Genomic DNA, 15,128 nt, shown 5'->3' with positions numbered 1-15,128 from the left:
AGGTGGCAACAACGGCAGAGACAACACCTGTGAGCCAGGGGAAATCTTTCCCCCCCGCAACCCCATCGCTACCCTGCAGCGGGGACGCAGCCCCAGGCAGCTGTGGCAGCAGGTGTGGGCCACCGCCGCCATCACGCCCGCTCCTCCACCATCATCCTCACACAAACAGGAGTGACGAAGGCCCATGCTGATGCCGTTTTCCTTCCCATAGCTTGTGCTTTTGCACACAAAACTCCATTAATTTGGGAAAAGCCTTGGTCTGTATCCTGGTGCATGCCGTCGCTCCTCCTGCTCCTGTCCTGTCCCTCAACTGCCAGCGTAAATTGGGTGCTGGTTGAGGCCCATCAGTCTGCTAAACAAGGCATCATCAGGGCTTAAGGAGAGGTCAGTTTTGGGAGCTGTATGAGGGAAAATGAGTGTAGGGTCAGCGGTGGTCAATATAACAATCATGACAAAGTGCTTGGCATAGTCCCCTCAACTGAAACCAAGCCCTGCTCCTGCAGTCCAGACCCTTTTCTTTAAATAACTGCTCAAGTACCCAAGTCTGCTCCTCTTTCCGCTCAGCATGGGTGTCCGGAGCAGAGGGATTCTCCTGTACCACCTGATCCCTGGGCAGGACAAAGCAGGACGCTGGGTGAGCATCCATTGTGAGCTCCTCCAGCACTGCAGCCATCTCCAGAGGTTCTGACGCACACCTGAAACTCCGGCAGCTGAACCAACCACCTCTGTACCTAAAAACACAAGCCTTGACCTTTTCAGTGAGATGCTCAGCCCGATAAAAAAAGACTAAGGTAATAGTGCCTACCTGGCCTCCAGCACAGGGTCCATCAAACCTGGCCTGTCCAGGATGAAATGCATGGGTAGCAAAGAATGCCCGCACCGATGGCTCAGAGAGCACGGAGGTGCCCGCGCTGCCTGGCAGCACTGCCCGCAGCTGTTGAAGCCAGGAGGCAGCACAGCCGCCCCAGCACAGCCCTGATCTCCTGCTAGCAGGCAGCAGTGCAGTCTCCGAGCCAGGCTGGTCCTCTCATGGGGCAAGGAGTGGCACCGCGTGGACGCGCGACCCTTAGGAACCCCAGTGCCACGTTCTGCTCTCTTCCAAGGGCTGGAAGAGGGATGCTGAGTCCCCGCAAGCGACCAAAGGCTGTGTCCCCACTCACAGCTGGGATGGCCCTTCAAAGCGCCGTCAGGCTCACGCCCCCACCATTGGTGCAGAAGGTCCCTCCGCTCGTTTCCAGGTGGCCTGGCTGGTGTTACAGCAGACACGATGGTGCCACTGGGATGCCTGTAAGTGCACAGCCGCATCCACAGATGCACAGCTTCCAGTTCTCCCATCTGGATGGGCGTAACAAGAATGATAAGCCTTCCTCAACACTGCACATTTCCTCAGCAGGTCTCCTGATCTCAGCAGTCGTGACCCTGCCCTACTCTACTTGAAACTCACCTGCAAGCACAAACCATTCTAGGCTCCGATCTCATAAATCTCTTTTTTTGGCAGCTCTCCTGTCTGTATCTTTTCATATGACGACCTTCTTTGTTCCCTAGATGCACAGACTGCCCTGATTGAGAGAAAAGTCATCCACAGAGCGAGTCCTAGATGGGCTTTGCTTTCCACCCGAGTGCAATACTGAAAGCTTCAGTGTGGGCTTCAAGGCAGTACAGAGGTGGAGGTTCAGACCACATAAGAACAAGCTTGTGCAAAACGTGTCTATGGAGATGTACTTGACGAGTTCCCAGCTGGAGTGGATTGCAGTAACGTCTTGCCCAGGCCGAGGCTGCAGTAATACAGCAGCACGTTCCCCTTCGGACACAACACGCTGCCTTCGCAGCCTGTGCAGCAGGTAACGCTGTGGCAACAGCGCTCCTCTGCAGCATTGAAGACAGAGATGAGACGCCAGGTGTCCCTATCAGATCGCTTTTGTCTGGTCCCTTCCTTGTGGCATCCCAGGGCTTTACAGGCTACGTTGCACGTATCCTGGTCCTCCTTCTCAGGAGGCATTGAGGACTTCTCCCTTTGCTAGGTGCAACAAGGGTGTATCTACACTATGCAATGGAATAATGCCTCTGCGTGACGCGAACCACAGTGACGTACAACTCGACAAAGCAGCAAACGCAATGACAGACATATTTTATCCTGTGGTGTGACAGCTCATCAGAGTAGCCCTGAGACGATGGCAGGACTCAGCAAGGCATACACGGCAATACTTACAAAAATGACGACGGCAACCAGAGCTCTCTGCAGTGATGTGGAAACATCACGGAAAGCAAGAATTTAGAAAAAACTGAGAAGTGCTGGTTTTCCCTAATGTGTTGGTCTTTCTGGTGCTGCTGTTCCCCACATTTCTGGGCTGCAGAAGGGAAAATGCTTCAGTCCTTTGGACCCACCTCCAATGCATGGTCCCCTGCCGGGACCCACAGACCTGCTTGCTCCAGCGGAGGACAGGGCTCAGCCGCAGCTGAGGCTACACCGCCCTGTCCAGGTTTGCTGAACCAGAAACACGTGGGCTGAAATAACCCCGGCCCATAGCTCTACCTCCCCGAGCCCCTCCTGCTTCCTCGTTTCTTTCTGGCCTTTGAGGGCACGCGCGGCAGTGATTCAGTGGATGCTGTCAGCCCGGATACGCCGAGGCAGTCCACGTGACTCACGCTCCCCGCGGGCTCTGCGGCCAAGCGCTCGCATCCCTCGGCCTTCAGAGTCAAATGACCCTGTGTGTTTCTTTGCATGTTCCCAAGGTCTAGAAGGGAGGAAGCTGTGCGCTTCAGGCTCTTCTAATTTCTTTTTATCTCAGGGGGAAAAAAAAAGAACAGTTTTCAGCGTCCATTTGAGTGGCTCATCAGCTTAATGCAGCTGCAGAAAGAGAGCAGCTTCCCTCTGCCCGTCTCGGAGGTGAGGGTAGAATAGGAGTACCAGATCCTTGCAGATGCTCAGCTCTGGACTGGTTCCTTTCTGAGCATATTCCCACGTGCGTGTTTACAAGGGGGGACCCCAGGGTTCGTTAGTGCGCTCACATCCCAGCAACCCCTTCAAACCACGGCGGGCTGCCTTTGCCTCCTGCGTGTCAGCATCCTTCCCCAGCGCCTCCCCTGAAGAAGTCTTTGGCTCTCCTCCTGTTCGTTTTTTATCCAGCTTGGCCGAGCCTTAGACATGCTTCCAGATTTGGAGAATTAGAGAATAGCAGAATAAGAGGTGGTGGCAGACTGCCTCGCTGGCAAGGAATCAAAAGGGAAGAGAGGAGAAATCCCAGCTCCTCGATGCTTCGGCACCAGCCAGCCGGTGTCAAAGTGCCCGTTTCAGGCTCCGGTGCTGGGAAGTCCCTCCTCTGAGCTTGTCTGCGAGCTGCGTGGAGGTGAGGTCCTGGAGATGAACAGCAGGAACAGCAACGCTGGCTCTGTAAGGACCACGGCTCCGGAGGGGCCACCACACCAGCTGGAACGAGGAGGGAAGCCAGAGAGCTTCCCTGGCACGGGCCAGCTCCTGAAATCCCAGCCTATTTTGAATTAAGAAAAGATTGTCCTGGTCTTGAGAAACTTCAGACATACTTAGACAAGCTAGGGGAACAGGTGGTAAACTGAAAATTGCAATTCTGTGTTACAAATCCAAAGAAAAGAAATCATTTCAGCTCCTTCCAGATATCTTAAGTTCCCCGATTAATGATTCAAGAGCTCCTAATTATCCTTTCTGTTTATGAGAACAAACAAGGAAGTGTTCAGTAATTTTGGAAAGTGGCATAATTAAGTACTGAAACGACATTTTTACATCCTTTACAGACTGGAACTCTCTGCGCTGGGCTATCAGTGAGGCCGCAAGGGCAGGAAGGATGAAAAGGGTGTCAGTAACACCGAGAAGAGCACACACGGCATTACCTCGGGCGGGGAGGGGGGCGAGGGAGCGGGAGGATATACAGACCTCTGCCAAACGGCCGGCAGCGTCACAACCACCTCGCATCTGAGAAGCCTACCCTGGTACTTCCTTTTCTCAAGGAAAATATCATATACAAATATTTATGTATGTGACAGAGGAAAAAAAATCTGTTAGAAGGTGCCCAGCTGTGGAAGGAAAAACATTCAGCTGTAAAAAAGCACCCACAAGTTCCAGTCCTACTTTTTACATTGCAAGCCTTTAATATTTCTGTGTAGCTCATGACCAGCGTTATTCGTCTGTCCCCTGATGTGAGAGCTATTACCACTTGCCCATTTTGCCGATGAATTATCCAAGAAACCTCACTAAATCTTTCCGTACGGTGCTAGAAATAGAATCTAAGGTTTGGATATGACAAATCTACATTGCAGCCGCTGTCTTTTCGGAAGGAATATGCTAACGCATCTGCTTGGCTGGATTCTTGTTAGCCATTAACCACACCCTGCTCAAAGAGCCAGGAAGGATGCCAGGAAACCTGCTTGCAAGCACACCGGCTTAGCCTCACAAGAGGCTGTGTAAGCCACGGTGGGGCTCTCAGGATGGATTTAATCGCGTCCATGATAAACGTGCGAAACCTCCCACGGTCGCTATCAAAGTCCTGAGTAAGAGCTGCGAACCGTCAAAGCCCCGTGAAGTCAGGCTGGCTATTCTGTCAGTGCTTTTGCTTTTCGGATTCTGGTGTTTGTTTCTCGGTGAATGAGCTCTGTTCCTTTAAAAATCCAGGGCACCTCTGGGAAAAGCATTTCCCTGGACCTGCAGAGCTTCTGTCCAGAAAAAAACCTCATCTTTATGCAATGAACTTTCCCAGAAAAACATGTCTTACCCTGACATTGTAACAGTGGTGCTCATTTGGGCCTGGATGCCTTAGGATATTCTAGTGAGCTACTGAGCCTTTAGACAACAGATCACCGGTCGGAGTCCAGCCTGGCTCTGTAGGAATTAAAAATCGCTGCCAGCTCTGTAAATCCTTCTAGGAGATGAGTCTGGGGGGGTCTCACTTCATGCCAGGACTTGCTAGATACAGAGGGAACGCTGTACCCGCAGGGAACCCTGCACCGTGGGGCTTCAGGATCCCCAGAGCCGAGCATCGGTGCTCCTTTGGACGTGCACTGTCAACACACAGCACATACGCCGCTGCGACCCACCGCTTATCAACAGCAGTGAAACCAGGTGTCTGGAAATCCTAGGCAAATAAAGAGAGTCTTTGAAATCCATTTCGATGAGATGGATGGATGGACGAGCATCTGCTGGGGAGTATGACTGCCCTAGGGTAAACGCACTCCTCCTTCCCACAGAGTTCATTCTGCTTCCCAGTAAATCTTCAATTTTGTGCTTTCGTTCCAACGAAGAACCCAGCCACATTTGCGAACACAAGAAGCCTCCTGAAGGCAGGAGGACCCGTCCCCACCCAGCTCTGCTCACCAACCTGTCGGGCGTAGCCCAAGCCATGAAGAGGTCCCTACCTGAGCGGAGCTGAGGCAAGCAGGCAGCATAGAAAGTGCCGGAAACTTGGTTCGCTGTTTCCCTGAGATAACAAGAGGATTTATTCACCCACGCAGGCAGGCTAACAGCTCACACTGAGGAGACTCAACTTCTGAATCAGAAGAGGATGGTAATGTGGAAGTTATCACATTAAGTGATTCATACAAATGACACAATTGGAGCTGCACAAATGTTTACATTTGTGGATACAGACCTTCGCACTTCAAGGCATGAACCCCCCGCAAATGCGAGGAGTTGAAAAGAAATGATCGATGGGGGCCATAATTGTCCCTTCTCATGTCTCTGGCTCCTGCCATCGCTGGACCGATCACTGAGATGAACCAGCTCAGGTGCTGTTCCACCGTGGCAGGTCCTGCGTGCCAGAGAATAGCCACAGCAGCACCGACACCACCCGCCTGCCTCAAAAAACCTCTCTTATCACCTCCCTGATGCAAAGCTGGGTCTGTTCTAGCGGTTCCTGATTCTACTCACTCGATGCAAACAGGTCTCGTCGCAGAGGTGATCTCTTTTATACCTCTGGAACTGCCTTCGCTGCTGCCCCTGGGCCTGAGAACCCGCAGCACCTCCAGCTTCCTTACTCAGGAGTCTCTCCTTCTGCTGACCATACAAACCTCAGATGAAATTCCTTGGTATCCAAGGCACTCGGGATCACCTCAGGCAATATTTAGAATGAGGTATGAGATCTGCCCTGTCAGAGGGGGTGATAAAGCTGAGCAGACCCTGGGTCTGTAGGGTCAGGTCCACTTTAGCAAACAGGGTGATGCAGCAGGAGCAGCTCTGTAGAGGAAAAGAGCTGACGCTGAGGACTCAGCGGCCATGTCTGGGGGCTTCCTTCAGACTAACCCTGGCCCAGGGGTTAGTCCGGGGTTAGTCCCAGCAAAGCTGAATTCTCATAGTCCTCACAGCACCTTTGCTGCAGATCTTGCAGGTCCTTTCACCTGCATTGTACATGTTCTCCTGATCCAAACGGAGGTGCTAATGCAGCTGCACCCTAACAGTCCGGAAACATGGACTCCCATCCCACCCAGTTCAGATGGAGGAGTGTAGAGATTTTGGTAGACGTCCCTTCTTAAAAGGAACAAAGACGAGGAAAGTGTTGGTGCCTTCACTTCAGTAGCAAGACGGTAACAGGAAAATGAGACACCTGTTGTCTCGTGAAGACTTTCTAGCCAGGCTTGCCCTCGCTGAGGTGAGGCAGCTGGCGGGGGAGCTTTATCCCTCCGACACGACCGACCCATTCCTCTGAGCACAACTCCCGCTCTATCTCCTTCCTTCTCTTCCCCTTTCCCTGTTCGTGGGACCACGCTGCTGGCTGGCGATGGAAGAGGCTATCACGGCAGCTGAGCAACCTGAGTCACCTCCGCTACCAGGGCTCACCCTGGGCACCCAGCGTCCTGGGCACCAAGCGTCCTGGGCGCCCTGCCCTCCAAGCAGCCCTGGCAGCCCCCCGTTAGCACTAGCTCTTTGCCTTTCCCCTCACATCAGCATCCATCCCCTCGGCGTCTCTTAGGGCCTGGCTGCCTCCTCGTAACCCTCTTTTTCTTTGGGAACGGGAGCCCGGCATCTTCTTGTCCCACGACTCCCATTCCCGGGGGCGGCCGGGCTCGCCCCGTGGGGCGGGAGGGATGGACGCGGGAGGGATGGACGCGGGAGGGATGGATGCGGGAGGGATGGACGCGGGAGGGATGGACGCGGGAGGGATGGACGCGAGAGGGATGGATACGGGAGGGATGGACGCGGGAGGGATGGGTGCGGGAGGGATGGGTGCGGGAGGGATGGATGCGGGAGGGATGGACGCGGGAGGGATGGACGCGGGAGGGATGGATGCGGGAGGGATGGGTGCGGGAGGGATGGGTGCGGGAGGGATGGACGCGGGAGGGATGGACGCGGGAGCAGCCCCCGCGGCTGGGCCCTGGACAAGCCCGGCTCCGGGAGCCGCGCGTAGCCGGGCAGAGCCGGGCGCAGCCTGGCCCGGGGCCGGGGCCGGGGCCGGGGCCGGGGCGGCGGCTCCCGGTCCCGCTGCCGCTGCCGCTGCCGCTGCCGGCCGGCCGTCCCGCCCCCTGGCTGCTCGGCCCGGCGGTGCTCCCGCCGCCGTCTCCCGCCGCCGCTCCCCGCCCCTCAGCCCCTCGCCGTCGCCCCGCCTGGCGGATGGCCGGAGCTCGGGGCCGGGGCGGCTGCCTGCGGCGTCCGCTGCGGCGGCCGGGGCCGGGGGCCGGCAGAGCCGGCGCTCACAACCGCGCGGGGCGCCCGTCGCCATGGCAGCGCTTGCTCCGGCGAGAGGTAAGATGGGTCCCTCCGGCCCCCGCCGCCGCCATCGGCCCCCGCCGCCGGCCCCCGCTCCGCTCCCCTCCGCCGGGCGCAGGGCGGCGCCGCCGCCGGCCACGGCCGCGCCCCGGGGGCTTCGCGGCCCCGGCCCCCGCCCAGCCCGGCCCGGCCCCGGCCCGGCCCCGCTTCGCTCCCCTGCCGCCCCTCCGGCCGTGCCCGGGGCTGCCGGGCGGGGGGGCGAAGGGAAGGGGCGGCGGGGCCAGCACCGCACCGGCCGCCCGCATCCCCCGGCCCCCCCCCCCCCCCCCCCCCGGGTTTCTCCGCTCTCCCTTGCCGTTATTCTGGGTCATCTTCCCCTCAGACCCCCCGCCCTCGCCTTCCCCTGAGTCAGCGGCCCCTCTCCCCGCTGGTGGGATGAAGAGGGGGGCTCTGGTCGGGGAGCAGGGCCAGGTGAGGATGGGTTTTTACCCGACCTGGGCATCCCGCATCAGCACCGGGGCTCTCCCGTCTGCGGGAGCGGGAGGACCGCAGCTCGGGGCAGAATTGGGCCCCAAAGGCAGCAGGGGCGGGAGGGTTCCTGCCTCATCCAGGGAACAGCGTGGGCCACCAGAACAAGCCGGGTGGGAAGGGCGGCAGAAGGAGGTGCCGCAAGGAAATTCATTTCCCTGGGATTATCAGGGCCGGCTAGCTTCCTAAGTGTCTCCAGAAGCCACAGGCCTAACTGCAAGAGTGGTGGCACCGAGGGGAAAAAAAGATGAACCAGGGCAGAAAGGGGGCATGGCCAATCCCACCATGGCAAAGTGCCCCAAGCAGGGAGGAAAAGCCTCAGGTGGTTACGGAGAGGGTGAGAAAATAGGGAGAAGCAAATGGGGAGGGGCGGGAACTGAGCCACTAGCTCAGACTGAGGGGGCACGGATCCATCCACAGAAAGATTAAGTTTCCACCTGCTCCAGACAAGGCACGGAGCAGGCCTATACCTTCCTGGAATATACTGCTTGGGCATCCCCTATAGATTAAGACAGGAGAGGAGGGTCTGGGCTCGTAGGACCGGGGCGCACTGGCAAAGGGGAGTATTCTCAGGACTAGGTTAGCCGTCTCGTTCGCTGGGTTGGTAACCGCAGGGTGTCTGGAGACCAAAGCTGCTCGAGCAGAAACGCGCTAGGCGGGCGAGGCGTGCGGCCAAAAGATTGGTGCTTCGAGACCGCGGGATGGCAGGGTGTTGCTGGAGTGGTGGCACGCACCCATGGATGGGACGGGACAGGACGAGAGAGGCAGGTTGCAATCCAGAGCGCTGGCGGAGAAAAAGCTGAGGTCCGAAGACTGGCGGAGCTGCGGGAGCTGTACAGCGGGAGCGAGGGGTGTCGGAGCGAGTGCGTCGCGAAGGCAGGACCCGCGGGGCAGGGAGCGATGCGAATCGGGCCTTCCATTGCAGAAATGGCGTGAGTAATGCTTTGGGTAGGGAGCCTCAGACTGGAAGGGCAGGGAGCGCAGGGGGTCTCAGCAGCACTGGAAGGAGTTGCTGGGGGCCGGAGGCCAGCCTGAGGTACGTAGGGACTGGTGCAAACCTGGCTCTTCGGCCCTGAAAGACACGGGGAGTGCTCTGCACAGCCTAAATCATGACCAGGTGTTTCTGTGGGCAAGGAGAGAGGGGGATCTGGGGAGAGAGAATGATCTTAAATTACTTTTTCTCTTTTGTCTCTTCTACAGTGAACCTCGTGCCCTGAGTCTCCAAGGGAACCTTTGAAAAGGATCTTCCCCTCCCCGCCATCTCCTTATTATTTGCCAGCTCTGCCCTGCGCCGTGCAGGGAAGCTTGAAAGAGCAGGTTGAGCCCTGGAGGACAGCAAAAAGGACGATGTAGCGAGGGTGCTGTGAGGTCTTGGATAGGGAACCCTCTGAATCTTGTTCCTCACCCTTCACTCTCCGCTGACGGCTCTCCGACAGCCTTTGGCAGGAACATCTACCTGGCCACGAGCGTGGCATTTGGCGAGAGGGGGATTACGCGCGGTGTACGCGCCACCCTCACCATTTCCGCGGGACCTTTGTCCTGCCACCCGTCTTCTCCGAAACTCTTGGCTAGCTCCTCATTCACTAGGACGCTGGGCAGCAGGCACCTGCTCCTACCAAACTGTTCGGAGTCCCCAGCAGTCCCTGTTTGCGTGTGGCCTTCACCAGTCCCAGCAGAAGGTGGTCCCTGAGAGAAAAGGTGCCTGGTGGGCACATGAAGTAAGGAGAGCTTTTTCTTTGGGGGAAGAGCGGAGGAGAGGGATGAAATAGATGGGGAGGAAAAAAGAAAGTGAGCCCAAGCGAGTGAGGGAAGAAGCACTGGCAAGCGTTCATGAGAGAGAGAGAGAAAGAAGGTGGAAGAAAGAAAAAGAAAGAGAACAAGGGAAAAAACAGGTGAAGAAGTTAGAACAAGGGAAAGAAATATAAGCAAACAGAAGGGAAAGGGAGGACTGAAAGTGAGACGGAGTTGACGGCTGCTCCGCCTAGCACCTGGTGGCAATGCCTTGAGGAACCCCTCCGGCGTGCGTACACCTCGCGTCGCAGCAGCAGCAGCAGATGAGGAGGGACGTGGCTCCCCCAGTGCAGAGTCCCACTCGCCCTCTCACAAAATCCCAGCGGCGGGGACAGGGTGCAGCCTAGCAGGGGTGGCAGCATGGGGGACTCTGAATCAGAGTCCACCTTGCACAACAACTCGCTGTGGTGGCTGGCGTGTGGGATGTTAGCGCTGTTGGCCAACTCTTGGATTATCCTCAGCATCACGGCCAAACAACAGAAACACAAGCCCCTGGAGCTGCTGCTATGCTTCCTTGCTGGGACCCACATCCTTATGGCAGCAGTACCCCTCACCACCTATGCCGTGGTGCAGCTGCGGCGTGAGTCCTCCGACTACGACTGGAACGAAAGCATCTGCAAGGTCTTTGTCTCCACGTACTACACCCTGGCGCTGGCCACCTGCTTTACAGTGGCTTCCCTTTCCTACCACCGAATGTGGATGGTGAGATGGCCAGTCAACTACCGGCTGAGCAATGCCAAGAAGCAGGCTCTGCACGCAGTCATGGGTATCTGGATGGTATCGTTCATCCTCTCCACCCTGCCCTCCATCGGCTGGCACAACAACGGCGAGCGCTACTATGCCCGTGGCTGCCAGTTCATTGTCAGCAAGATAGGGCTGGGCTTTGGTGTCTGCTTTAGCCTCCTGCTGCTCGGAGGAATCGTCATGGGCTTGGTGTGCGTGGGTATCACTTTCTACCAGACCCTGTGGGCACACAGAAGACGCCGGCGGTGCCGCCATCAGAGGGCGGAGGAAGCGTCATCCTGCTCTTCATCAGCGCACACCACTTTCAACGTGCCGGCCATTGTAGTGGAGGACGTACGAGGCAAGAGGAGGTCTTCACTGGATGGCTCTGAGTCAGCCAAGACCTCCTTGCAGATGACCAACCTCATCAGCGCTATTGTCTTCCTGTATGACACGCTCACTGGGGTGCCTATCTTGGTAAGCAACGAGTTCTCCCTTTCCCTTCAGAGCCTGCAGTTAAACTAAATTTCAGTTCCTCTCGAGTTTTAGAGAAGAAACTCTGTCTTCTTTCCAACAGCCACAGAGTTGCCGCATCTGAATCTGTGTTATTCTGAGGGTCGGTTTTAAAAAGATTGCAGTAATTCTCTCATTCTTCCACAAAAGCGTTTTCTTAAGACAAATCAAAGCTTGGGGCATACACACCACGCAGCTAAAACCACTGGTGAAAGTTTTAAGTGGCTAAGAGGAGAGGAAATTATTCTGCAAACTTACAGGGGGATCTACCTCTGTAAAAACAATGAGATTTCTGTTTCTCCGGTTTGCTTCTGGAGAACTGATACACCAGCTTTAAAAGCTGTTGCAGACAGGTTTTTTTTTTTGCTTTTATGGTCATAGTCAGCACTCAGGTTTTGGCTGGCTGGTTGATTCTCTGCAAAACTGGAGAGCTGGGGAAGTTCTCAAAGGGAACCATTAAGAGAACAGAGGCTTAGTCACAGCTTTTTTTTTTTTTTTTTTTTTTTTTTTTCCAGTGGCTGTGTCCTTTGTTAGCACCTATTTAGCTCCAGCTCGTAATGTGCACGGGGAAGAAGGGATGCTAACACCAGGTCTCATGTTAGAGATACGACAGCTCGCAATATGGTCCAGCAAATCTGGGGAAACACCCCAGGAACAGTTTTTCAAAGGGGCACAGGGTAATGACTTGATGAATCCTTTATAGACAGATTGTGTTCTACAGAATTGACTCCCATTATCTTGATCCCCGCTTCTGTCTTCGTTCTCGGCATTGTTTCTCTCTCTTACCTCGAAGGTCGTGAGCTTTTTTAGCCTGCGCTATGATACGGCCCCCACCTGGATGGTCCTGGCTGTGCTCTGGTGCTCCATGGTGCAGACCCTGCTGCTCCCCTCCTTCATCTGGTCCTGCGAGCGCTACCGAGCAGATCTCCGCACCGTGTGGGAGCAGTGTGTGGCTATCATGTCTGAAGAAGACGGAGATGATGGTAAGCTCCTCACCATCCCAGTCACCTTTCTTCACCAACCCCCTCCCCTACAGAGGAAAGAGGGGTCTGCCTTGGGAAAAGGACCTGACGGCACTAGGAGTGGTGGTGTGGGTGGCTATGCGGGATTCAGGTGATAGCTTGGAGTTGGCAACCATGAGAAAATTTATTCTGGAGAAGGCTCTGCCACTCACTTGCTGCCTTAGGACTCACTAGCATCCAGGAAAAATTAGTGCAACATCCTTCACAGTAGATGCAAGAGTAGAGACGATGTGTAGAGCTGCCAAACTGCAACAAAAATGACACACCGGGCCTCAGCCCAGCTCGCTGATCCTAAAGGTTCAAGTTCTGGCAATGAGCAATTCAAAAGCGAGACAGAAGAAACAGGGCAGTCTCTGGGTGCTTTAGTGCTGCTGCAAGCAGAAAGACGAGGTCCTTGTTCCGACGTGAGCCCTGAGGGCTGCAAGTAGGGCGACAGAAGTCAGACAAGCGTTAGGATGGCGTCCAGGTGCCCTGACAACACTCCTCTTCTGGCTGAAAAGTGTTGACTGCCGTTCTCCTCTTTGCCAACAGACGGTGTGTGTGATGATTATGGTGATGGCAGGATCTGCAAAGTGAGATTTGATGCGAACGGTGCTGCAGCTGTGAAGCGGGACTCCCGGGATATCAAGCTGCTACCCATGCACCACATGTTGTTGCCCCAGGACAAGGTGCACTACCTGCAGGTGAGCCGCGAGCTAGCAGGGGCAGCCCCACAACCCACTGCCTTCTCTGTCAGTCTCCCCCGCCTTGGTGTCCTCTTGACTCTCTTTGAGAAAGCCTCAGCTACTCCCCTCCTGTTCTGCCTCTTCACATCTTCCATCACCTTCCTCCTTCTCTGTTTTCCAGGTCCCTATCTCCCGGAGAATGTCACATGATGAGACTAACATCTTCTCCGCCCACCGCTCTGCTCCATCCTTCCTACACAAGTGGTCTTCATCTGACGACATCCGCATTTCCACCCCCCGCAAGCCTGGAGGCCCCGGCTTCTTGCCTCCTCAGCTGCACGACTACCAGCACCGCCGGCGGCCCCCAGAAGATGAGCTGACGACCCTACGGCAGTTTTTGGAGGGGGGGCTGATGCCCCGGGGCTCCAGCTCCAGCGCCTGCTTCTTCCGAGATGAGATCACCATGTTCATTGACGAGACGCCACAACCCACTCCAGCCTGCAGCCCACGGCACTCCCGTCTCCCGCTCGCATCACGCCGCGATCGCCGCCTCTCCCTTGGCAGCAGAGAGGAGGAGAATGCCGACCGGCCACGGCGCTGCTCCTTGGCTGGCAACGAAGCCTGGCATCTGCAGGACGGAGAGCAGGCGCCGCGTGAAAGGACCCTTGAGGCCTGCGAGGCACAGACCTTCCAGGATCCCAAACTATGAGAGACAGCATCGAAAACATTCAGTGCCATCACGATTTTTAAATAAAACTTCGAGTGTTCCCTTTGTCCCCGGACCTGATCACTAATTTGCATTCTCATCTTTCTCGCCAGCAGGCAGGAAACAACGGCACCCCACGCTGGTGGGGGGAAAAAGAAGTGGGACAGACCCGCAGACGGGAGCTCAATGACGGACGGACAAACAACCTGTGCCTGCTCTCAGGTTACAAACACACCCACCGCTGCCACCGCCACTTGGCACCCTCGCCAGTCCAGTCCCGGTCCCGTCCCTTTGTGAACTCCACCCTCGCATCCGCTCTGCCCTAAGAGACAAGACAGGTGCAGAATGGTATTAAAATTCTATATTTGGAGTGTCAATCGTGTATCTGTTTTTATATATTAGTAATAATTTTGTTTCCATAGAAACAAAATGACTGGCCCAATGTTTAATGAAGCTTCACAGGCTTCTGGAAGGGAAATGCGGAATGTGCAAGGCTCCTTTCCTCCCTCTCCATCCCGTTCTTGTCAGTGCATCTGGAAGGCAGCAGATGCTTAGCAGCCCAGGGAAGGGAATGAAGCCCGTAGAGGAGTTGTCATGGGAGACTGGGTGAAAAGTTTTCCTGTCCGTTTCAGGGTAGACTTAGGGTGCCTACAGATAAGCAGGAGCGGCCTCTGTGCTTTCTAATATCGCTCAGCAAAAGGTATTGCTTTGAGGCAACCCCAGGCTTGAAAACCATTAAATTCTCTCCAAAAAAACCCTGACCCATAACATCTTCTTTCACCGGTGCAAACTTGTTGATTCCAGTGTGAACTTTGCATGAAACGGGATGGCCCAAACTTCTCACCCGAACAGGAAAGCTGACAGAGCCTTCCAGGGGGAAGGCCCCTGACCGCCCACGCCATCGAAGCTGGGAGCGGTGAGGTCTGGAGCAGGTTCCTGCCCCACGCAGTACTCTTGGAAGGGAGGTGCAGAGGTAGCGTGTGGGAGATGGACATTCTGCCCGGTGCTGGCTGTAGTTCCAGCCATGGCCAAGGGTTTGGCTGTGTCAGAGGGGCTGTGGGAGACAGGTAGCCCTTCACCTCCAGAGGGCTTCTCCATGTGATGGAACTTGGTCTATAGAATCATAGAATCATTTAGGTTGGAAAAGACCTTTAAGATCATCAAGTCCAACCGTTAACCCAGCACTGCCAAGCCCACCACTAAACCACGTCCCTAAGCACCACGTCTCCCCAGCTTTTAAATACCTCCAGGGCTGGGGACTCAACCATTTCCCTGGGCAGCCTGTGCCAGGGCCTGACAGCCCTTTTGGGGAAGAAATTCTTCCCAATATCCAGCCTAAACCTCCCCTGGTGCAACTTGAGGCTGTTTCTTCTCGTCCCATTGCTTGCTACCTGGGAGAAGAGACTGACCCCCCCTGGCTCCAGCCTCCTTTCAGGCAGTTGCAGAGAGCGATGAGGGCTCCCCTCAGCCTCCTCTTCTCCAGGCTGAGCCCCCCCAGCTCCCCCAGCCGCTCC

The 15,128-nt window shown here is 55.9% G+C and overlaps 1 protein-coding gene across 1 annotated transcript; it reads left to right on the top strand.

The window, feature by feature from the left end:
- The first annotated feature begins 7,542 nt into the window (after nt 1–7,542).
- GPR162 (G protein-coupled receptor 162) lies at nt 7,543–14,267 on the top strand. Its single transcript, XM_087757556.1, has 5 exons — nt 7,543–7,702; nt 9,395–11,185; nt 12,015–12,204; nt 12,775–12,926; nt 13,090–14,267. The coding sequence occupies exons 2-5, from the start codon at nt 10,346–10,348 to the stop codon at nt 13,615–13,617; spliced, it is 1,710 nt and encodes a 569-aa protein (XP_087613682.1). The 5' UTR covers nt 7,543–7,702; nt 9,395–10,345; the 3' UTR covers nt 13,618–14,267.
- Nucleotides 14,268–15,128: the final 861 nt, after the last annotated feature.

The sequence above is a fragment of the Nipponia nippon genome, unplaced genomic scaffold, assembly GCF_047370975.1.
Source record: "Nipponia nippon isolate SJK-2023a ecotype South Korea unplaced genomic scaffold, ASM4737097v1 scaffold_2, whole genome shotgun sequence".
Classification (NCBI taxonomy): Eukaryota; Metazoa; Chordata; class Aves; order Pelecaniformes; family Threskiornithidae; genus Nipponia; species Nipponia nippon.
Note: the sequence above shows the minus strand (reverse complement) of the source record. Positions and strands in the feature narration are given on the sequence as shown.

What these genes read in the sequence shown, in the direction of transcription:
- GPR162 (XM_087757556.1), top strand. Translation starts at nt 10,346, where the DNA reads ATGGGGGACTCTGAATCAGAGTCCACCTTGCACAACAACTCGCTGTGG. An exon ending in TCACTGGGGTGCCTATCTTG is followed by an intron (nt 11,186 to 12,014) that starts GTAAGCAACGAG and finishes CTTACCTCGAAG; the next exon opens with GTCGTGAGCTTTTTTAGCCT. An exon ending in ACAAGGTGCACTACCTGCAG is followed by an intron (nt 12,927 to 13,089) that starts GTGAGCCGCGAG and finishes TCTGTTTTCCAG; the next exon opens with GTCCCTATCTCCCGGAGAAT.